The sequence below is a fragment of the Phoenix dactylifera genome, unplaced genomic scaffold (assembly GCF_009389715.1).
Source record: "Phoenix dactylifera cultivar Barhee BC4 unplaced genomic scaffold, palm_55x_up_171113_PBpolish2nd_filt_p 000263F, whole genome shotgun sequence".
Lineage (NCBI taxonomy): Eukaryota > Viridiplantae > Streptophyta > Magnoliopsida > Arecales > Arecaceae > Phoenix > Phoenix dactylifera.
In genome coordinates, this window is record NW_024067753.1 from 378,479 (window position 1) to 403,617 (window position 25,139).

Consider the following 25,139-nt stretch of genomic DNA (forward strand, 5'->3'; position numbering starts at 1 on the left):
CACAAATTAAGAACAATCTTTCCTATCATCTCCCATGCAACTTCGAACACCTCAGGAAAAAGATCAGCCAAGCCATCAAGCGCAGTTTTCATCATCTCCAAGAGCTTCATGATCGCCAAGGTGATGTTAAGGAACCTGTTGCAGTGCTGCTAAGAACTTCAAGACATCTGGAGAGAAGATACACAATAGCATCCCTCAGGAGCTCCAAAACATACTCCTTTCCCCCGCTCAGTATACTTGCAACATGATCGAGTGCGCCATTGATGGCTACACCGGGTACTTTGAGAAGTTTGATTAGAACAACCATAAGAAAGGCTGCTCCCCTAAAGATAACAGGAGTTGCCGTGTTTTCCAACGAACTCAAGGCCCAATATATTAGCCTTAGCAAGAGAAGCGCCAAAGCTTGTTTTGTGGTCTTGTCATGCTTTTGAGTAGGGAGAATCTAATAAATAAAGTTAGCATGTAATTATTGTTAGCTGTATAACCGTTATGATACTCAGCTGTATAATTGTTGGGTATGAGATGTATTGATTAGACTAAATACGAGCTGTATATAAGCTGTATATGCCTATAAAAAGAAGGGAAGGGCTATGGCACTGGTGTACAAAAGAAAGAAGACTTTGAATAAAGATTGCATTCTTCCCTTTAAGCTTCATCTCCTCTTCCTCTATCTTCTCTCCTCTAGTGCATATGATTCTGTACTATTTCTTCGGCGATCTAAGGCTGGTATTGTTCTTCTCTTGCTATATATATATGATATGGTTATTAATGGAAGTGATGTCTCAGGGATTCATATACTTCAGCAGTTTCTTGGACAGCAGTTTGAGATGAAGGATTTAGGATCCGTTAGCGACTTTCTTGATCTTGAGGTGACATCCAGCTCAGATGGCTACTATCTTTTCCAAGCTAAGTATGCCTCTGAGCTACTGTCTCATATTGGGTTGACAGATAGCAAGACTGTGGATAGTCCTCTGGAAGTGAATATTAAGCTTCTTCCCACTCATGATGAACCATTGAAAGATGCGACTCTGTATCGGCAGTTGGTTGGTAGTCTCATTTATCTGATTGTTACACGTCCTGATATCTCTTATGCAGTCATCCTGATTAGTCAATTTATGCATGCACCATGATCTACATACTATGCAGCAGTTCTACGTATCCTTCGGTACGTTAAGGGTACATTATTCCACGGCATGTCTTTCTCAGCCCACTCCACTTTGGATCTTCAGGCCTATTCCAATACTGATTGGGCAAGTGACCCTACAGATCGTGGTTCTACCACTGGCTATTATTTTTTGCTTGGTTCTTCTCTTGTCTTTTGGAAAAGCAAAAAACAGACAGTTGTCTCTCGCTTCAGTACAGAGGTTGAGTATCGTGCACTAGCAGATACTACCTTTGAGTTCTTATAGCTTCGATGGCTACCACATGACATAGGTATTCCTTTGGCCAAGAGCTCTTCTCTTTATTGTGATAATATAAATGCCATGCAGATTGCTCATAATGATATTTTATGAACGAACAAAGCATATTGAAATAGATTATCACTTCATTTGGCATTATATTAAGCAAGGTACTCTTCAATTGAGGTATGTTGCTTCTGCAGATCAGCTTGCTGATATTTTTATGAAGGCACATCTGCCGGGGCATCATTGTGATCTAGTTGGCAAACTCAAGTTGGCATCTTCGCTACCATCTTGAGTTTGAGGGAGGATGTTAGTTGTATAACCGTTGGGTATGAGCTGTATTCATTAGACTAAATACAGGCTGTATATGAGCTGTAAATGCCTATAAAAAGAAGGGAAGGGCTACGACACTAGTGTACAAAAGAAAGAAGACTTTGAATAAAGATTGCATTCTTCCCTCGACGCTTCATCTCCTCTTCCTCTGTCTTCTCTCCTCTTTCTCTATCTCAACAATTATATAGGAAAGTTTTCCATATGTGTAATTGTTTACGACATCATTTAGGACTTAGTTGACTTGGATGGAGCATTGTCGTGACATGCCCATGAGAAGCATTGAATAATATTTACCAAGTATGAACACAAAATATTGAGCATTTCATCACTTGGATATAAAAAGGAAAAAAAAATTATGCGGGCACTCCTCTAAAAGAGCTAGTAGTAGATCCTTAATTTCACAAATGTCCTCTATGTTAGATTAGGGTTGTAAATAGGTTAAATAGATCATGAACTCCGGAGTAGCCTAGTGTTTCATCTCTTGCCCTTGAAGATGACATTGTGGATTTGAAACATTGAGAGGTGATTATCGAATTATTTGGACCTAAGTAATTCCACTCGGCATGACTTTCCTCCCTTTCAGATCATATGAGAATCCAAAGGCCATAACTTATGACTCGAAGAAAAACCGAACCTTCTTAGCTAGATTAAAATTCAATACATTGGGTTTGGCCTTAAATGTAATCTAATATTAGGATTTGACTCAACCAAACATATTGGATTAATAGGTCTTCCTAGGCCAGCACCCAATACTAAATCGTGTGAATATTTGGTCATGATGGTCCTTGTCTCAATTCAATCCATCTGCAACTTCTACGCAGGAGGTTGGTGATAGCTTAATTGCTTTGATACAAGCTAAATTAGGATGGCCTCGGATTCACTATAACTAAAACTCAGTGGATGTTGATGTTGCCTTGATCAATAAGGAATAATACCCCAGAAAATCATGTTTTCCATTGGTTTTGTGCTAAGCTAAGATCAATCTATGTCTCATGCCGGTCAAAAGCATCCTGGAAGTCATTTTTTATTCATTAAAATTAGAGAAATCGTCCAAGGATGACTTACATTTTTTATCATATATCGAAGAGACTTGGTATAATTTACTTGATAGGTTAAGAAAGTCGATTATGATTAACGAATAATTTAGTGGATGAAAGGACTGTAGGATAGAGATAAAAGGACTTCATTAGGTAAATACCATTGACTTGAAATATCATGGTTAGAAAACTTTAATTAACCCTGTTACAACTAATGGAATTTATATGGCACGATTTCAGACATGAGGGACTCGCTCATCCTTCTACAAAATATTTAGAAGGGTAAGGTAACTGCTGATTATTAGCTTGAGAAAATTATATAGCAACATAAAGAGACTCTCTAACAGCCAAAGCAGAGGATTGAGCTGAAAATTTACAAGCTTTTGCACGCAAGACATGAGAGTCAGAATTTCTAAATACAAACCCAGCCCCAGCCTGATCCTGGTCTGGATAATAAGAACCATCTGTCTTTATCTTTGATCCAATGCTGAGGAGGGGATCCCATGCACTGCACTTGCTGCAAGGAATTTGCACAGGACGATTAGCACAAACAAATTAATCAGCCCATAAATTCTTGGGTTTACAAAGAACGACGCAAGCATTCTCCATCTTGCGCGTTCGGAATCCATATCCATTGATCATTGGTTCCTATTCTAGATTGAGGAATTTGTTGAATCTGATGGGCAGAAACTTGTCCAGAAACCTGTGACAAAGCATGAAATTCCCATTCTCCATTGGTCATATAGTTAGCAACATGGCATGTTAGAGACATCAATAATCAGCATATGACAAAATGCAACAGTTTGTAGGTCAAAGGAATTGCAGAGGTCCAAGGTTGAGCATAGACATATGTATTATTCCCACTGCAAAGGCTACAAAAGAGCCCAGTTTTAGTGTTGCAGGCACAAACATGGAGAAGCATGCACCGCTATTGTTGTATTCTATAATCTTATGCTCCCATTATTGCTAATAAAAACATCAGTTCACAAGAGTTTCTCACACATCTGCAGCACTAAACTTTTGAATTAAAAGCTCTTTCCTAAAGCTAAGCTTCTATACTATTCCTTTTGAGGAAAATCAGGCATGCTTCATAATATATCCCAAAGCATCTTTGTAGTTATTCCACAAATTTAGAACAATATTTCCTATCATCTCCGACGCACCCTCGAACACCTCTGGGAAAATCTCAGCCAACTCATCGAGAGCAGTCTTCATCTTCTCCAAGAGCTCGTTGATTGCCGAAGTGGTGAGTTGGAAGGAACCTGTTGCTGTGCTAAAAAGAAGTTCAGAACAGCTGGAGAGAAGAGACACAATTGCGTCCCTCAAGAGCTCCAAAACATACTCCAATCCCCCCTTGAATACGCCAGCAATTTGATCGAGTGCACCATTGATGGCTACGCTAGGGACTTTGAGAAGCTGAAAAAGAGCAACTATAAGAAGCGCAGCTCCCCTGAAGAAAACAAGAGTCGCTAGGTTTGTCAAGGAACTGAAGGCCCAAAATATTAGCCTTAGCAAGAGCAGTGCCATGTTTTGTTTTGTGTGGGTCTGGTTATGCTTTTAAGGAGGGAGAAGGATGCTTGGAAGGCAGGCAGGGAAGGGTGTTTCTTCTGATATATATAGTTGAACTAGTCCAAGCGTGCAAGTATATGGAAAAGTTTCCGTTTGAGTAATCGTTTACGACTTCGTTGAATTGGATGGAGCATTGCTTTACCATGCTCCTTAAGAGCATTAGATTGTTATGTACCATTTGGAACTGTAACTCCTACAAGCTAGGAAACAGAGAAAGCATAAGAATTTGGAAGGACAGTTGCTAAAATAGATTAAATTTGAATATATTGGATTTCACCTTAAATCTTATCTAGGATCTGGATTTAGCTCACGCAAAACATATCGGATTGATAGGTCCGCTAAGGGCCGACACTTGAGACCAATTCATGTGAGGCTTTGGTCATGATGGTCATGGACTTGATTCAATCCATCTGCAACTCTATGCAGGAGCTTGGTGATAGCTTAAGTGCTTTGGTACAAATTAAATTGTGATGGCCTCGGACACACTGTAACTGAACCTCCATGGAAGTTGACCTGGCCTAGATCAGCAAGGATTTATACCCTGGAACATTCTGTTGGTTTTGTACCAAGGCAAGAGCAATCCATGTCTTGGGCTGTTTGAAGCATCCTAGAAATTATTTTTTTATTATTAAAAATAGAGGAATCTTCTAAACAATGACTTATTATTTTCATGATATGTCAAGGGGACTTGGTATTTGCTTAATATTTTAAGAAAGTTGATTAAGGCCAACCAATAATTTAGTGGATGAAAGGACTACAGGATAGAGAGCTAATGACTTCATTAGGAAATTACCATTGACTTGAAAATTCATGGTTAGAAAACTTTAATTGACCCTGGTATCATTGATGTCTTTGTATAATATAATTCCAGACAAACAAAGACTTTGTTGTCTTCCCTGTTTACTTCTTTTACTAATTTATCACAGAAGGATGGAAACAAAGGTGTTGGGGCCTACCCTAGATACAAAGTGTCATGCCCCCAACCCAACATCTGGGTCTGACCACGTGACACGGCCGCACACTTCTTAGGACAGAGCCCTAGAGAATATGCTAGACCTGAAAAATTTACCACAACCTCAATATCCGTGAACAATAATGATCTCAATTCTTAACGAACAATGAAACTAATCTAATTATAAAATTTAATCATTCAATCAGTATTAGTGATGCTCTATTTATTCATTCCTTCGCCCTATTATCTCAAATATAGCCAAGTACTATGCAACCTGCAACTCTGAAAAAAAGAAATAGGAAGGAGTTGTAAGCTTTACAGTTCAGTAAGAATCCCAAACCGTTACACCATAAGTAATAAAAAAATAATCAATTAGCAATCTTAAATTAACAACGTATCGATACTCGAAAAGCTTATACAAATAACATTTATATAAGTTCTCATCATCATCTTTCAAATAAGCATATATATATATAAATATATATATCTCAAATGTAACCAATTGTTTAATAACAATTTCTTATGTCATTTCATCCGTTTCTTATTAACTTGATTTTCATGTTTCTTATGGACTAACCAAAATTATGACTCAGTCCAAGACTGACAAAATTCCCATGCATCAACTCATGAACATTATCCGATGCATAAGCCTGTGAAGGCTATCCCCATGCGTCAAGCTCATGGGCACTATCCTATGCCTAAGCCCATAGAGGCTATCCCAATGCTTCAAGCCCATGGGCGCTATCCCACACATAAACCTGTAAAGGTTATTCCAAGCATAAGCTCGTAGAGGCTATCCCATGCGTAAACCCATGGATGCTATCATATGCATAAGCTCGTGGAGGCTATCCTCATATGCGTACCTTTATTCACATAATCATATTCTCAATATCTGATATGTATAATAACCATATAAATATATTTGTACTAAAAATCATATAAAACATATCATCATATGCCAAAACAAATTTATTAATATAAATCTCATGATGCAAATCCAGTGGTATAAACCAATAAACTTATATGTATGTATGTATGTTTGTATGTATGGTGACCGAGTACAGAAAGTATTACCTTATTGCAATCCAACGCAACTATAATGCTACTAATCCATACCTAACTTGTCCAGTCAATTTAATATCAATATAACACTAAGTTATCCTATATCAATCACTTGCTATATTAATAAATCAATTATTCAGTAATTATTAGTTCTAATATTTGAATTATCCATATTCTCTATTCTTCTTTAATTAAAAATTTAAATATAAATAAAAGGTTAGGGCCTTATCTCGATTTAGAAACTACAATATAAGATCTCGTTGGACTTTTTTCTATCCAGATAACTATAACCCCATACAAAACTAGGGCTGACTATGAAAATAGATTCGTATAGAAATATATACGAGGCCAGCTAGATGACAATACTCAATTATTTGAATCAATCAGTACAATGTAACTCAATCCATCTGATCAAGAAATATGAATTCAATCAAAAAAAGGATAATAGATCAAGGGTTATCAATTACGAGTCTAATGATAGCTGACAATAATTAGGTGCAGGATGGACAGGGTCGACTAGGTAGCAACATCCAACGATCTAGGCTGGTCTACTCTGGCTAATCAAACCAGTCAACTCATGAAATAAGAATCAAACCATGGTACATGTAACACAATAAAGACTTATGATGATAGAGTCCATCAGTGCTCGGCAATGGTCAGGTAAGGCTAGCGCGACGAGTGGTCGCAATGACACTAATCCAGGACCCTCTACTAGGGTCGACCCAGGTCCACAATGAAAATATCTGGGACCCTCCTGTTGGGTCCATAGAATCATGCGAAGAGAGAGAAATAGAGGAAAAGAAATCAAGAGAGAGTGAGGATAGAGAAAGAAAGAGAGGTCAGAGAAAAAAGAGGGAGATCTCTTCTTCTTCCCCAAAATAGGGGAGAACTCGTCTCTCGCTTTTCTCTTCGAATCAGAGGGGGAGGCAGCCATGGTGGCTAGCCCCAACGACGATGGCTATAGGCAGCCCGTAGGCCGCTGCTTCGCCGGCAATGGTGGCCACCCGGCACAAGGAAGAAGGGAGAAAAAACGAAAAGAAAATATGAGCTGATTCATGGTAACTCAACCTAGATCACAACCAATCTCCTTGACCGATGGCCATATGATCTCAGAGGTCCTAGACGGTGGTGAAACCTAGCCAAATCCGACGGCCGGTGGCGGCAGAACTCGGAAGAAGGATGCCGAAACAAGGCACCCCTATTTCGAAAGGTATTCCGGCGATTGCAAGCTCAAATCAACGTGGCAGCAACTCTAAAACCAAAAAAAAAAAGAGGCGTAGGGCAATTACCTCGGTCCGGCGAGGTGTTCCGGTGAAACCCCCCCCCCCCCCCCCCCCCCCCCGACAACGATTAGAAAAGAGATTCAAAGAAGAATCGTTGAGATCGGCGGCAATTCTTGGAAAAATCAAGGACGGCTTTCAATGGAGGAGGAGGAGGATTAAATAGACGAAATCCTAGAGTTCTAGTCGAACTCGGATTGCTCTCGGGGAGTCTCCGACTCCGCTGAGATCGGAGGAGGAAGAAGACTCCCACCAAAGTCTCTCCTCCGCCTCAATTATGCCAAAGTGCACGGTCATGCTTGGGTCTGGCCTCTTCGAGCCAGCCCACAAGCCCATGGGACTAGGCTGCTATATGTCTAAGGCAAGTCTACTTCAAGATCATCTCTAATTACCTCATGATATAGTTAGTTGGGTAAGGCAAGTCTACAAAAACATCCCTCATATGGGAAATGTGCATTCAAGGTTATTTGGTTGCCCATAACTAGAAACCATAGTCATCTCTAATACGCCTTGCAACTCGTATCAATTGTTGACTATAATTCAAGAACCCCGTCACCATGGAGAACATATTATACATGCATAACGCAAGATTTGTCTTCACAATACAGCCAGCTTAAAAAAAAGAGAAAAAAATATAGAAAATAAAAGAAAAGAAAAGAAAAGAAAAATGCTCACTAGGAGAATATAGAGGCACACGTTTGCATGCCATATACTCTGATTATTGCTAATAATAACATGAGTTCACAAAGTTTCTCACACATCTGCAATGCTAAACTTTCGAACCATACAGTTTCCTCAAGTTTCCTATGCACCTATGCAACTCTTCCTTCGAGCAAACTCAAGCATTCTTCTTGACATATCCCAAAGCATATATGCAATTGTTCCACAAACTATGAACAATCTTCCTTATTATCGCCCATGCAACCTCGAACACCTCAGGAAAATTCTCAGCCAAGCCATCAAGCGCAGTCTTCACCATCTCCAAGAGCTCTGTGATCGCCAAGGTGATGTATTGGAAGGAACCTGTTGCAGTGCTGCTAAGAAGTTCAAAACATCAGGAGAGAAGATACACAGTAGCATCACCCAAGAGTTCCTCTGCTCAGTATACTCGCAACATGATCGAGTGCACCATCAATGGCTACACCAGGGACTTTGAGAAGTTTGATGAGAGCAACCATACGAAGGGCTGCTCCCTTGATGATTACAAGAGTTGCTATGTTTGCCAATGAACGTAGGGCCCAACATATTAACCTTAGCAAGATAAGCGCCAGAATATGTTTTGTGCTATGCTTTTGAGGAGGGAGAATCTAATATTGATCATTTGTGTAATTGTTTATGCCTTTGTTTATGACTTTGTGACTTGGATGTAGCATTTCCGTAAAGTGCTCCTGAGGAGCATTAGAATAATATCTACCTAAGTTATGAAAACAAAAATATTTAGCATTTCAGCACCTGGATAAAAATTTTAAAAAAAAAGTTACGCAGGCACTCCTTTTCTAACAGAGCTAGTAGTAGATCCTTAGTTTCACAAATATACTCTATATTAGATTAGGGTTGTACCAAGGTTAAATAGATCATGAACTCCGGAGCAGCTTGGTGTTGCATCTCTTACTCTTGTAAATGGCATTGTCGATTTGAAACTTTGTGGGGTGTTTTTCGAAATATTTGGACTCGAGTAATTCTGTAACAACTCAGAACCTCACCCAAAATGGCTAGCCGGAAGGTATTATTTGGGTTCCTTGATTCTGTATAAGTACCCAAGATCTACCGAGCGAATAACCGATGTGGGACTAAACACACGCCTGCATGGGTCCTCACATAGTCCCCCCGTTCAAGCCCTGACGTCCTCGTCAGGCTAAGGATTCAAATCCATTCAAATCTAATCACAAACACCACGATTGGTCCATGGTCAGCCCCAATGGATCCGTGCTGCAGTGTCCCCTAGTCCACATAGGTTATGGGCCGGGTCCGCTCTGATACCATTTGTAACAACCCAGGACCTCATCCAAAATGGCTAGCCAAAAGTTATTATTTGGGTTTCTTGATTCTGTATAAGTACCCAAGATCTACCCAGCGAATAACCGATGTGGGACTAAACATACGCCCACACGGGTCCTCACATACTCCCTCCGTTCAAGTCGTGACGTCCTCGTCAGGCTAAGAGTTCATATCTATTCAAATCAAATCACAAACACCACGATTGGCCTATGGTCAGCCCCAATGTATCCATGCTGCAGTATCTCCTAGTCCACATAGGTTATGGGCCGGGTCCGCTCTGATACCATTTGTAACAACTCAGGACATCACCCAAAATAGCTAGCCGGAAGGTATTATTTGGGTTCCTTGATTCTGTATAAGTACCGAAGATCTACCCAGTGAATAACCGATGTGGGACTAAACACACACATGCACGGATCCTCACAAATTCCACTTAGTGAGCCTCCATCCCTTTTGGATCATATGAGAACCCAAAGGCTAGACTTACGATTCGAAGCAAAATCGAACCTTGCTTAGCTAGATTAAATTTCAATACATTGGATTTGGCCTCAAAAGTAATCTAATATATGGATTTTACTCAGCCAAAACATATCGTATTAATAGGTCTTCTAAGGCCAGCACCCAATACTCAATCGTGCGAAGATTGGGTCACGGTGGTCTTGGTGTCGATTCATTCCATCTCCAACTTCTACCCAGGAGGTTGGTGATAGCTTAATTGCTTTGATACAAGTTAATTAGGATGGCCTCGGATTCACTATAACTAAAACTCAGTGGATGTTGATGTTGCCTTGGTCAGCAAGGAATAATACACTAGAAAATCATACTTTCCGTTGGTTTTGTACTAAGCTAAGATAAATCTTTGTCTTGTGTCAGTCGAAGCATCCTGGAAGTCATTTTTTATTCATTAAAATTAGAGAAATCGTCCAAGGATGACTTACATTTTTTATCGTATGTTGAAGAGACTTGGTATAATTTACTTAATAGGTTAAGAAAGTCGATTACGATTAACGAATAATTTAGTGGATGAAAGGACTGTAGGATAGAGATAAAAGGACTTCATTAGGAAAACACCATTGACTTGAAATATCATGGTTAAAAAACTTTAATTAACCCTGTTACAACTGATGGAATTTACATGGTAACATGAGGGACTCGCTCATTTTCTACAAAATATTTAGAAGCGTAAGTTAACTACTTCTGATTATTAGCTTGAGAAAACTATATAGCAATATAAAGAGACTCTCTAACAGCCAAAGCAGAGGATTGAGCTGGAAATTTACAAGCTTTTGCAGACATGAGAGTCAGAATTTCTAAATACAAACACAGCCATAGCCTGATCCTGGTCTGCATAATGAGAACCATCTGTCTTTATCTTTGATCCAATGCTGAGGAGGGGATCCCATGCATTGCACTTGCTGCAAGGAATTTGCACTGGACAATTAGCATAAACAAATTAATCAGCCCATAAATTCTTGGGATTACAAAGAACAACGGAAGCATTCTCCCATATTGCGATTTTGGAATCCATACCCATTGATCATTGGTTCCTATTCTAGATTGAGGAACTACTTGTTGAATCTGATGGGCAGAAACTTGTCCAGAAACCTGTGACAAAGCATGAAATTCCTATGCTCCATTGGCAATATAGTTAGCAACATGCATGTTAGAGATATCAATAATCAGCATATGACAAAATGCAACAGTTTGTAGGTCAAAGGGAATTGCAGAGGTCCAAGGTTGAGCATAGAGATATGTATTATTCCCCCTGCCAAGGCTACAAAAGGAGCCCAGTTTTGGTGTTGCAGGCACAAACATGGAGAAGCATGCACCACTATTGTTGTATTCTATAATCTTATGCTCCCATTAATGCTAATAAAAACGTCAGTTTACAGAGTTTCTCACATATCTGCAACACTATACTTTTGAATTAAATTTTGTTTCCTAAAGCTAAGCATCTATGCAACTCTTCCCTTGAGGAAAATCAGGCATTCTTCATAATATATCCCAAAGCCTCTTTGTAGTTATTCCACAAATTTAGAACAATACTTCCTATCATCTCCGACGCACCCTCGAACATCTCTGGGAAAATCTCAGCCAACTCATCAAGAGCAGTCTTCATCTTCTCCATGAGCTCGGTGATTGCCGACGTGGTGAGTTGGAAGGAACCTGTTGCTGTGCTAAAAAGAAGTTCCGAACAGCTGGAGAGAAGAGACACAATTGCGTCCCTCAAGAGCTCCAAAACGTACTCAAATCCCGCCCTGAATACGCCCGCAATTTGATCGAGTGCACCATTAATGGCTACACTAGGGACTTTGAGAAGCTGGAAAAGAGCAAGTATAAGAAGGGCTGCTCCCCTGAAGATAACAAGAGTCGCTAGGTTTGTCAAGGAACTGAAGGCCCAAAATATTAGCCTTAGCAAGAGCAGTGCCATTTCGTGTTTCGTGTGGGTCTTGTTATGCTTTTAAGGAGGAAGGAGGATGCTTGGATGGCACGCAGGGAAGGGTGTTTCTTCCGGTAAATATGGTTGAACTAGTCCACGCGTGCAAGCATATGGAAAAGTTTCCGTTCAAGTAATTGCTTACGACTTCGTTGAATTGGATGGAGCATTGCCGTACAATGCTCCTTAAGAGCATTATATTAATATGTACCCATTGGAACCGTAACTCCTACAAGCTTGGAAACAGAGAGAGCATCAGATTTTGGAAGGACAGTTGGATTGGACCACTCCCCCATCTCTTTTTCACCAGCTTCGCTTCTGAATTTTGAAACCCAACTTTACGGTAGCTTGGTAATGGAACCGGACAACCCTAAAATAAAGGATCAGATTGTATGTTTGGGCCACGCACTCTCTATGATTTAGCAGAGTTAGACCTTAAGCATGACCTTCTCTCCACAGTCAGGCCTTCAAGATTAACAGATACACCGAGAGCAAACCACGAATGGCAAATTCACTTTTGCTTCTTACTATAAGTTCATTACTAAAAAATTTGTATAGAATTGCTTATCTTGTTCATAGCACTAATGTGCTCTAGAACTTCTAGATACAGTAAAATATAACAATAAAATCTATGGTTATAGAAAAGATACTAGGCATGAGATATAACGTAATACAATAGCAAAATTCTATGATTTGATATAAATACTAATTTTGAATATAACAATCAGATCCAATGATTTTTAAAGATTGATCTGAGCTGATATACAAAAATTGTGCATGCAATATGTAGCAGCTATGATATCATACTAAAATTATTTATGCAATATGTGGCAGTTGTAATATTCAATGTCATATATATTATAATAGACGAAATTATGCATGATTCTAAGCTGTAATAATTAATAATGGTGGAATTAATTGTCCCTAAATATTGAACATGTAATTGTTTGGATTTAACCTACGTGGGCACTCCTTTTCTAGCAGCACTAATCAAATGTCCTTGATGTTAGACTAGGGTTGTGATTGGATTAGATACATTATGAACTCCGAAATAGCTTAGTGTCTCATCTGTTGCGCTCCCCTCGTGGATTTGAAATTTGAGATGCATTGTCCCTCACTTTCGGATCATACATGAACCTGATGGTTCAACTTGTTACCTGGGGCAGAACTGAACCTTGCTTAGCTAGATTAAATTTCAATCTAAGCTGGATTTCACAATATCTAATCTAGGATTTGGATTTCACTTAAATCAAACATATTGGATTAATAGGTGGGCCAACGCCCGAGACTAATTCACGCTAGGCTTTGGTCATAATGATCATGGACTTAATTCAATCCATTTACAACTCCATGCAGGAGGTTGGTGATAGCTTAAGTGGTTTGGTACAAGTTAAATTAAGATGGCCTTGGATACACTATAACTGCACCTCTATGGAAGCTGAGGTTGCCTTAGTCAGCAAGGATGAATACCTCGGAACATTCCGTTGGTTTTGTACCAAGGTAAGATCAAACCATATCTTGGGTCATCCGAAGCATCCTGGAAATTATCTTTTATTATTGAAAAACAGACGAAACTTCTAAACTATGACTTATTATTTTCATCATTTGTCAAAGGGACTTGGTATTTACTTAATATATTAAAAAGTTGATTATGGTTTACCAATCATTTAGTGGATGAAAGGACTGTAGGATAGAGAGCTAATGGCTGCATTAGGAAAATACCATTGACTTGAGAATTCATGGTTAGAAAACTTCCTGCTATCATAGTCTTTGAATAATATGATTCTAGACAAACAAAGACTTGGTTGTCTTCTTTTTTCTTAAGAGGTTTAGTTCTTTTATTAACTTATTACAAAACGATGGAAACAAAGGTGTTGTGGCCAAACCTAGATGCAAGGCTCGACAAATGATATACTTAGTTGCTTGAGGCAAGTCAACAAAAACATTCCCCCTATGGACAAGTATGTATTCTAAGGCTATTTGGTTGCCCGTAGCTATCAAACTCGGACCAGAGATGAACCTGACCAAGGAGCTAGATCGTCGGATCACTAGTTCAATATTGGGTCAATCAACCGAACCAGATTATAATTAAAAATTAAAAAAATAAAATAATTTATATTAATTATAATATAAAAATATAAATACTAAAAGATTAAATACTATTTTTCAAATCGCATGGATGTATATTATGTATACACCATTTGCCGCATAAACAGAAAAAATTTTGTATCAACAAAAAAAAAGTAAATATTTATTTTTAAGCAATAATAAGGAATACTACTATATAATATAGAAAAAAAAGCAATAACTTATCGATATTTTTAATTATTTGAAGTAGTAAAGTTTGAAAAATACTTTTTTTCAGTGAACAGTTCTGAAAATATTCAAAAGAATAAGAAGAATACTTTATAAGTTTTCATTTTCTAAGAAAGATCAATAGAAGAATAAATTCTATCAAGCCATTAACTCTACCCTGTTCTCATTCATTGCATCCAAATCCAATTGTCTATTTAATCAAAAAGAGAGCCTCAATACAGCAGGTATGACTGCCACAATGCTAACAACAAGCAGATCAGTGCTCAGCAATGCAAAAATACTACACTGAACTTAGTAATTAATTTATGTTTTAACAACCATTTTACCATGAGAAACTGTGTCTAAGATTATGCATTAACGTACAAAAAATCAACTACAAGCTAAAACAGTTTTTCTGACCTAAAATAAACTTTTTTAGGAAAAAAAAGAAGAAGAAAGAAGGGAACTGTCTGTACAACTTAATGAGCTTTCCAAGAAGTACTACTCTTAATTCGCTTTCAATATGTAAATAGAGTCAACATACTTTTCTACATCCCAAAGGAAAGAACCAAATGCAACAGCTTCCAGCACCAACCTCTTAAATGCAGAATATGTGACAATAATGTTCCCATCATTCTTTTGGGTGCTCTTCTGACGGTCTTCAAACAAAGCATAACTGTGCTTTTCGATTAGATTAATAGCTTCTCGAGATCGTAGTTTTGCACATATTTGCAAGGTCTCTGAATCAAACCCCATCATGTAACTTCTCAGCTTCTCAACTCTTCTTCTCCTATCATAACTGGGATGCAAGGAAGATGCCATATCAAAAGAACAGCCAAGAGCAACCAAATTCTCCTCCTGCTCCTTTTTGAAAAGTTCAGAATTCATTAATTGGCCCAAAGGGAAATCTTCATCAGTCCGAGCAAGGCTAAGCTCCAATTGATGCCTCAGACTAACAGATTTTATAAAGTATCCATACATAATGGAAGCTGCATAGATCCGGCCAAGCTGTACCCTCTTGATATGTATCATTGACGAGTTTTCCATGAGATTAATTTTCCCTTTCCATTTAAGAATGTTGGACAGATGTTCTCTTACCATCTCTAAGATCTCTGAGTCGTGGATAGACTCTAGCTCTGCATCCTTTGATGATGACATATCTAGTCTGGCATATTTGATGCATTCGGATAAGTTGGGAACCATAGGGACTTTGATCTCGTAAAATTTGGCAACAATTAACATGTACATGACCTCCTCAACAGCAATTCGACACTCGCAATCTTTCATTTCTGCTATTTTCCTAGTTTCAAAAATCACCAATATGCATCAAAAAGTTTATAGGCATTCAACAAAGTATGGGATCAGTTACATTAGCTAAAATAATCAACATGGTGAGAAGTGCTTTCAACAATTTCACTAAGACTAAGACCCACTTTTTCTTTGAACATCTTAGACACAACATTCTTAGACACAACAAAGAAACTAACAGAGGAATCATGTTTTAAATAAAAATAATGCAAATAACCAATTCAAGCCTTTGAAATTTCTTGATAACTATTTAAGGAGGTAGGCTGCAGGGTAAATCATATAAGACCCTACAAACCATAGTGAAACTAAGTAAGCCATAAAAGACTAGATAAGATCATCTGGTCTTAACATAGCACAAAAGTAAAATGGATTTCACTGTGAGGTGTGAAGAAAGATTGCACTCTCATAGTAATTGAGACAGTATCAAACTGAAACTCTTCAGAGGTGTTTTTATTGGGAGGACTTTAAAAGTTCAAATCCTAAAAGAATGTCCTTGGTGAACTATGCTTCTTTGGACTGTCCCTTGAAGAGTAAAAACTTGCAATTCTACATGTTTCTACATTGTAACCTAACCACAGTAATTTAAACAGCAAAAGTTTTTGAAAATATTACCTACTCATGAAAAATATAAGGGCCAACATCTAGAGTGGCACTACCAATCAACAAACTAAAACAAAAGAAATAAATAGTAGAAAAAGATTACTGGAAAAGTGGTTCTCTGTAGCGGCACCCAGTTTGCTACAAGAGTGACTGAAATTTTTCCATATATTCTCAGACCTGAGATGTGATTTGCAGTGATAGATATTTATATGAACAGTGGTTACATACATGAACCTGATCGACAACAGTATCAGAATCTCCTAGAACTTGAGATCTAACCTTGCATCTATCTAGCACTTCTTCTAAAGTAGTTGCGAAGATTTGTATTAATTCTTTTATTGGATTCCAGATGATACAGGTGAAACATTAAAAATAAAACCCAGAATTAGGTATTCATTAATTAAGACTGATTCCTGATGCAGCTTCAGACTGTGGCACATGAAAAATCAGGAAAACAAGAGTTCATTTATCAATTCGTATTCGAGCATATGCAGAAGACCTTATGACCAATTTATAGGGATGTCCAAATTTCATTACCAGAGCTTCATGATTTTGAATGATCAGGATTTAAATAGATTAAATAAAAGGCTTGAATCTGAACGTTCTAAGCTACCTCAAGAAACAAGAACTTAGTTTTGAAGAACAAACTTGATTTTTTTCTTAATTGCTTTTGTTGTTAATTAATGTCATCTGGTTTCACATTCTTCCTTGACTTCTCCCTATGTTAAACTCCCACTTCTATTATGTGTCTTTCACAACCCAAGCTTATCATCCACACTGTATAATTCCAGAAAAGCACAATTTGCATGAGCTTTTCTCCAAGCAAAAGGTTCTAAAATTCCTCTCATAGCTAATGCAAATGAATACCTGTATTCCTTTATTCCTATAATTGAAACTAGGAACTAACGTTGCATCTCTCCCGATATCTCCGAGTACTCCTTGTAGTTGTCATCAAAAACCATCAAACAGAAACAAGATGATATCTCAAAAGTCCGAAAAGTTAAATTACCTGTAGACTAAATAACAAGAGATGGGGTTCAATTCCTAATTACCTGTACATCTCCTCAAGATGAATGTATGTTTTAGAAGATTCCTTTCATTTTTTAGTTCTATATGGATTGAAATATGTAATTAAAAAAAAAACACTGCAGATCCCATCTTTTGCCTCAATATATGCTTGACTTCTCCTGGAGCACTTAAGATTCCCAAATATCCAACAAAAAAAGGATAGTGCCCCTATTGCATTTACATCGACTTTGGATCTAAGATTAAGTAGATATAGATGATCAACAAGTTGACATAAACTTTCTTTGATATTGAAAGAGAATGTAAAAGCTTTAATTTTAGAGAGAGAGTGAGTGAGAGAGTTATTTGACCAAAACTGTGCCTACAAAGCATTTTTACCACCTATCTAGAGTCAGCTCTATGAATCTCATATGTCAATAGTTCCTATTCAGGACTAACTTTGATGCTATTGCAAGCAAGCATTTTGAATTCCCTTCTCACAACCTCCAACAATTTAGTACATGGAGATGGAGGTATATGCATGACGTAGCTTGGTCCAATGATACCTGAAGTAATTATTTAATTATCTCAATTAAATCATATGAAAGAAATGAAAAAGAAAGAAGGTTATTCTGTAACTCGACGAATGGAGTAGAGATATCATCTTAAATATTATGTGCAGTAATGAATCTAGCAAATCAAATCCAGTGGAGCTCAAAATTCTTGACCGCACCATTATGGTCAATTGAGAAACATAGATATGAGTAAATTTTTGTTGGTTAAAGGTCCAAAAATTTTAGTCAAATCATCTGCAACGAAAGTTTATAGCCTAAGGTCCCTCCACAAGTTTGTGGCAAACACCCTCAATGCTAGATGCATATGTCCGTCTATTTTCACTAATAAATCTAGTAGACCCTTTGATTTTCAAAACAAAAAATTAGAATGGAAAACCTATTTAACGCAATTCAAGGTGGGGAAGGTGTCCCACTTGCCCAATCCCCCCCCCCCAAAAAAAAAAAAAAAAAAAAAAATCCCCACATAAAGTAATAGAAGGGATAATAGAAAGGAGCACAGATTTAGAAAGATTAGGAGATTAAGGAGGGAGAACACAAGGAGGATACAACAGTTGCTAACAATGTGTCCTTTACCTTCTCATTCTCTCTCAGCCTAGATTTCCCAAGACAACTTTACGTATGAGGATCAACAAGTTACTTGTTTTATTTAGTGGATGTAATGAAATAGCAAGTTGCAGTTTACAAGACTGTAATTATAATTACCTTATGAAATTCACAATTATTAGTCTCAAGAAATTTATGTTTACTACAGGGTTCACGAGGCCAATTATATCCTCTATAGCTAAGGCTGCAAATGGGTCAAGTTGCCCCGTGACCCGTTTAGACCCGACCCGACCCGTTTTGGAGGACCCGTGGGGCCGGATCGGGTCCTAAAATTGGACCCGTTTTATTTTTCGGATCAGGTCTGGGTTTACTAAATTCAGAACCCACCCCGACCTGACCCATTTGAAATTTGAATAATTTTGAAAATTCAATCCTACAACCCGATCCGAATCTGTAAAATTATTTGGGCCCACGAGGGTGCAAATAAATTCTAAAACCATAGTTGGGTTGACCCGACTGGACCCGACCCAGATCTGAAATAGACCCAAACCGGACCTGAATTTTTTGGGTTGGGTCCGGGTTATACATGGACCCGACCCCACCCGAATAACCTGTTGGATCAAAAATTGTAGCGGTTGACCCAACCCGATCCGATCTTCTATGGGGTTGGGTCGGATCTGGATCTAAAATTAGGACCCGAACAAGAAATCGGATTGGGTCGGGGTCACTCATGACCTGACCTGACCCAACCCATTTGCACCCCTATCTATATCTATATAATTAGATTGGAAAATAAATATGGGCCCGTGCCTAGAATCCTGGCTCCGCCAATGCTTTTCCAGATATTTTTGGACAATTTTTTCACGCATTTGAAGACAAGTATTAAGTTGTCTTCAAGGGATTAGTGAGAGTTGTTTGTAAATTACAAGATAGTATTAGGTAAAATACTAAGATGACGAACTCTCATGGCTAAGGATATATACAAATTAGAAAATGGAGAATTGAATAAGATGAGAATTTGTAGAACCTACTACTCATTAAGATTTGGCAGGTTCTGGAATTAATCAGTATTTACAAAGACACTAATCATCTTTATACAATAGGTTCAAGAAGAGAGAGAACAGATAGATTTGAAGTTATACGGTTGTTTTGCTTAGGATGGATGGATATGATTCAAAAAATGAAGAAATGATCAAGATGAGGATCAAATATGTTTAAGTCAGAGAAATTTGATACTATTAGTCAAGTATATTCGTCTCTTAATAATTGGTGAAGAGGGTTAACGAATATTTTATGGTGAATGGCTATGTTATGAGTGGAAAATTGATCGGATCAGAAGTATGTCAACCCAAACCTAAGCCATTTATTAGATGGATCAAAAATCCAGAATTGAACCCCACCTTTTTATTAAACAAGTAACCCATCCCGGCCCACATAATTAGTTTAATAAGCATGTCAAATCAGGTTAAGTATCCTAAACATGTCTTGAATGGTTTAACAGTTAGATGGGTCTGACACTTGTTAAACGGGTCATAAATCGAAAAGGTCATAACCATGTCGATCCATCCCAACTATTAAACTGGTCAAAACAAATTAAATGGGTCAAGACTCTAAACCTGGACCTGGCTCATTTCAAGTCAGATAAATCCATTAAGGACCTGTTGACCCAAACCTATTGATGCCAAGCCTAAACCAACTTAACTCAGGCCGGCTGCAAGTCGAGTTGGCAAAGTCAGTCATCAATTGCCACCCTTAGACTAGGTGATGTGGAACCAAGTAGTGTTGATGGGTCACATGAGATCAAATGAATATGTGAAAGCAAGTTTGTTAGAGAATTTATGAAGGCAATGAGAAAATAAAGGGAATCTACCAAGAATAAAACTAAAACAAGGAGGTAAAGTGAAGAAAGACAACCAGTAGTGGACCCATGCTACCTAGAATGTTGCTCATGTGTAAAATCCACCATGCTTACAGAGGGTCACTTGTCAGCATCCTCGCAATCCACCGAGGCTCATTTAAATTCATATGAAATCCAACTGTGCAATCAGCAAAAAAAATCTAGTCTGCGCAGTTTTAAGAGCAATATGCACCGAAGGAAGAAGAGGTTTTAGTACTTGTTTTCAAATAATGGGTAAAAGGCTAGTATTCACAAACCACAGCATTTCCTAGTAATCCAGGATTCTTAGAGGCCAGAACTCCTAAACTGATAAAAAAAGACTCAAAATAAATTTGATTCAGCCAAAATAATCATCTTTAAAAATGGAATTCCAAAATCATAGTTTCAACAATTCCGATAATTCATCAGTAAAATGATCATAAAATCTTCTACCAAGCCCTAATTAATGTGATTTTTGAAACATGTTGATGCTTTATTCAATAAATTATAGATTTGATTTTCTAAATTATCACATATTTAGTAAATCAAATTTCTGGCTGCTGATAGTGTTGGGCTGACCAACACAACCAATTGACACCTAATTAACCTAAGGCCATAAACCAACTTATAACTCACTACAATATGAATTCACAATTTCTGTCAACTACTACAATATGAATTCATAATTTCTGTCAACTAGTTAAACTACCCTTTTTCTCTAGTTGCCAGTCAAATGCCTAGCAGTTTTATGATGCAACAGTGCTATCTCCGATCTCATTAATGGTCCTCAGAGTTACCCAATACATCCCAAACATAGGGCAATAATGGGTAGGTGAAATCCATATGAGGACTTAAGCGTTGAAGACTAGATAGTTTTGATAGCAATAAGGAGTCTAACACAAGTAAGTGATTCTTATTATCATAGAATAAATGGGGTTCTTTTAGACACTGCTATGATTTGATGCAATGAATGGTGGACAAATTTGTAAATTGTGAGAGTAGCAAATGTTGGATGAGTGGGAAAGAGAAATAAGGACAGATTCTTGAGCATGTGTTTAAGATGGAAATGACACATAGAGGTTTAAATACAAACGGAGGGAGAGTTCAATACAAATGAAGGGTCGAAATGAAACATGTATAAGATGGTTAGGCGTGACAAGTTTATTGATATATATTAGTTTGTTAGATGCTAAACTCATAAAAGAGCAAGTTGGTCTAGTGATGTAGGTTGTTAGATATCATTGGATGAACTGCAAGGGAAGTGATTATGCTGATGAGGAGCAGGACAAATAAGGAATAATAATATGTACCTGGGAGGTCAGGAAATTGTGGGGCTATGAATCTTGTATATCATGAAGTGATGTGGTGATGTTTAGGTATTCTACTATTCCAGAATTAAGCTTGTTGCACTTGTTTTGATTAGAGAATTTAAAAGAATTATTTTGAGTTGATAGGAGGCAAGTGGGTCTGCTGAGTTCTGTGGGCCTATGTGAATTTATTTTAGGCTTGACGAGCCTAGATGAACTAGCTTTTAGGTTTGGTTACTTTGCCCACTTTGTGCTTCTTTAAGTGGCTAGATTGCTGGAGTGGAAGTAGCCTAAGTGGTCCAGATTGAGTGAATACAATGGATTAAGTAAAGAAAAACATGTGTCTTCAGGTTTCTTTTTCCCTGCAATTAATCTTACATGGTGATTTGCTCAACTATGGAACTATGATAAGTTTCTTTGTTTGCATGCATGAGTAAGATAGTCAAATTTTAAATTACTAATAAAACAAAGGAAAAAAAAATGATAACTTCTTTATGCATATTAAATCATTCCATGAAAACACAATCGGACTTGCTAAAATGTGTATGATCCATTATATTTTAACAAACTTTCAAAATTTAAAATTATGGATGGGTTAAGATTTACGATTGATATATCTAATCAAGTCATCTTAGCTTATTATGCACATAATGAAGTTTAAAGTTACAAACTGTTGGGGACAGAAACTTCAACATATTGCACTAAAATCTGTGCTTCATTCTGTGCCATGACCAAAAAGGCTGCCCAGGACAGAAAATTATACCCTGTACAGCATATCAGTACACAAGACAGGAAATGTCAAACAGAATTAAGACATAGTTAAAATTCACTGAAAGTTGAACAATAATACTGTAAACCATCACAATCGAGCAAAATTTAGTTGCTGTTCCATTCAGTAGGCTTAATACAAGGATCACAATCATTCAGCAGAACATCAATATAGAAGTAAAAGTAGCAGGAACACAGGAGATCGCACACAGAAATAATTTCCACAAAATAATGCTGTCTGACTAAAGGAATAAATCATACATTATATTAGCTATTTAAAAAGGGAAGTGGGACTGACCTATGAAGATAAGATTCTTCAGAACCCATGCTATGTGCCCAGCGAACAAAGGCGCCATTCCTATCATTAGCCAATTCTTCCAGCTGTCTTGCTGCAGCAACTGGGAATATATGAGGTTGATTCTTTAAAATGCCACACAAGAACCTTCCTTCTGGTGAAACTGGCTCAAGTGGCATACTCACACTTCCTGACTCACACTCATTGGACTCTGCACTCGCAAGTGTAATACTTGTCGGTGTTCTTTGGTTAGCAAAACTATGGCTCTGATGGAATTTGGTTAATCCCTGAAAAATTAAAAGTAAACAATGTTTCATCCCTCAGAGAGATCACATAGGAAATTAAAAACACTTAAGTTTGCGAGCACTAATTAGAATATAAATGTTAAAAAGGGTGCCTGTCCTACTCTATGATATTGGAGCCAATGGAAAGATATTTACATTGCACTAAAGGAAATCTTTTTCCATCAAGAGAAACATAAAGCATCAAGATATGAAATGAAATGATGGTTACTGTCCTGTTTAAATATATTATACAAAAAAAAAAAAAAGCTTTTGCCTCTGCACAAAAAACTTAGGGTAAAGCAAATATGTATGTAAAGCACAAAACATTTTAAAACATATACATCAAACCGAAATTTCTTATTTCCTGATCTTAACATTTCCCTAAATATCCCTCTTAACTACCTTTCCTGCAGAAACCAAGTAACTCCTCTCCAAAAGTTTTCGGTCTTAAATGGGTGATAAAATGGATTTGCAACAATGACAAGTGGGAAGCCTTAACAATTGCTGAGAAGTGATATGAGTTGAAATTGATGTCCAATGTCTGGTGAATGGTGAAACTCATTAATGGGGATACTGAAAGGCCCTTGGGATATGCAGCATCACTTACAGGAGACAAATTCCAGGATAACCTGATATAAGGTCACAAAAATTCCTGGGGCGCAAAACATGGAAGTGGATCAGGTAGCATAAAACCCATCAAGAGCAGACACAGAGGAAAAGAGCATTTCTTATAGCACTACTGCAGAAGATGTATCAAGATCCTGGGAGGGATCAATGATGCTGTAGTCTTTTGTCTACTATTTAGCAGCCTTTGGCTCAAAATAAATTGATAAAATAAAATAAAGCAAAATAAAAATCCTGAATATTTTTGAACTAAAAATCATATTTTGAAGATTTTTATCTGCAATGACAACACGAAAAAAATACTGGAATCTATCATTGAACAGCAAGAAATGATGATTATATCAGACTATACTGAACAAGTTGATATCAACTCACAGGACCTGTTATTGAGTTCCAAAACAATTCGAATATAAAAATCAGGCAATTAAATAGTCAATAAGCACAGCCCAGAAATCCACAAAAAGAAAAAGAAGGAGAAGAAGTAGGAGGAAAAAACCAATCTTTTTGTTCAAAACCCAACAAGAACGTCATGTATATCAGAAATTTCACAAAAATTCTTTCCAGAAATACGTCTTTTTTCTCAAAAGAACAATAATTTAGCCAGAAAGAAGCCATCTTTTATTCCACACATCGAATTCCATCCCGTAAATTCTATTCGAATCCACCAAAAATCTAAGCAAAATTAGTTAAAGTCGCCTCCCTCCAAAGGAGATAAAAAAAGGAAATAAGATAAGAACCTGGGAACCCAAGGTAAGGCGAAGAGTGGCGCAAGATCCAATCTTTCCAAAAGCCATCTCACGACGATGGCGACGACGACCTACCGCCCTCACCACCAACGCCGAAGCATCGATGAGGGGGGCCGCCCTGAAGCGAGTGCAGCAGTCCATGGGCGACCAAAACCCTAGATGACTCCAGGAGAGCTCCCCCAGTTCCCAGAAACCCTAGAGAGATATGTCTCGAGCGATTCTAGAGAGAGAGGAGGAAGGAGGAAAACTAGAAGAGGAGAGAGTCCCCCTCCTCCTTTCTTTCTCCGCTGGGATGAGAACGCCAAGTGGCGCGGCTTACCAGCACGCTGAAGCGGATATACGCGGAAGTATATCCATATTCATATTTATTTTTAATTTAATATATATATTATACTATTAATTAGATATTAAGATTTATATTATATACTGAAAAAATATTAAGATTTATATGCATATTTTGAATGAAAATAAATATTAATCACAGGTAGATACTAAAGTAATGCTGTGGGGCTCCCCCCTTTGTTTGTGAAAAAAAAAATGATGCAACTTGTGAAACTTATAATCAAATATAAAAATTGGTCGAGCATGGAGTTGCCAAGAAAATAGTTATAGACCCTATGAATTTTGATATGCACGTAATGGGCTTTGCAAATAATTTTTTTGGATAGTTAAAACTTTACAAACCATCAAAATAATTATATAAAAGTAAATTTTAGTTTAAATCATGTTAATATTAGCACATGTTTTCTTTTATGATTTTTGAGACCTATATAAGCCTATACATTATTGCAAACATAGCTGAATATTCAGATACAAATTTGCAGATGGAGCCGAATATTTTG

At 37.5% G+C, this 25,139-nt stretch overlaps 2 protein-coding genes across 2 annotated transcripts; one reads left to right on the forward strand and one right to left on the reverse strand.

Annotated features, from left to right (window-relative positions):
* The first annotated feature begins 590 nt into the window (after positions 1–590).
* Positions 591–1,130, forward strand: LOC108510906 (uncharacterized mitochondrial protein AtMg00810-like). The gene has a single exon (XM_039117706.1). It carries the CDS (start codon positions 591–593, stop codon positions 1,128–1,130), a length of 540 nt encoding a protein of 179 aa, XP_038973634.1.
* Positions 1,131–14,670: 13,540 nt separating this feature from the next.
* On the reverse strand, positions 14,671–24,624 carry LOC103696450 (UV-B-induced protein At3g17800, chloroplastic-like). Its single transcript, XM_008778083.3, has 3 exons — positions 24,289–24,624; positions 22,647–22,930; positions 14,671–15,666 (listed from the first exon to the last, which is right to left on the reverse strand). The coding sequence occupies exons 1-3, from the start codon at positions 24,436–24,438 to the stop codon at positions 14,874–14,876; spliced, it is 1,227 nt and encodes a 408-aa protein (XP_008776305.2). The 5' UTR covers positions 24,439–24,624; the 3' UTR covers positions 14,671–14,873.
* Between the last annotated feature and the right edge of the window lie 515 nt (positions 24,625–25,139).

Coding starts and splice junctions, on each gene's coding strand:
- LOC103696450 (XM_008778083.3), bottom strand. CDS start 24,438: ATGGACTGCTGCACTCGCTTCAGGGCGGCCCCCCTCATCGATGCTTCG. Junction 22,931..24,288: donor GCCTTACCTTGGGTTCCCAG/GTTCTTATCTTA, acceptor TTAATTTTTCAG/GGATTAACCAAATTCCATCA. Junction 15,667..22,646: donor GAAGAATCTTATCTTCATAG/GTCAGTCCCACT, acceptor TTTTGAAACTAG/GAAAATAGCAGAAATGAAAG.
- LOC108510906 (XM_039117706.1), top strand. CDS start 591: ATGGCACTGGTGTACAAAAGAAAGAAGACTTTGAATAAAGATTGCATT.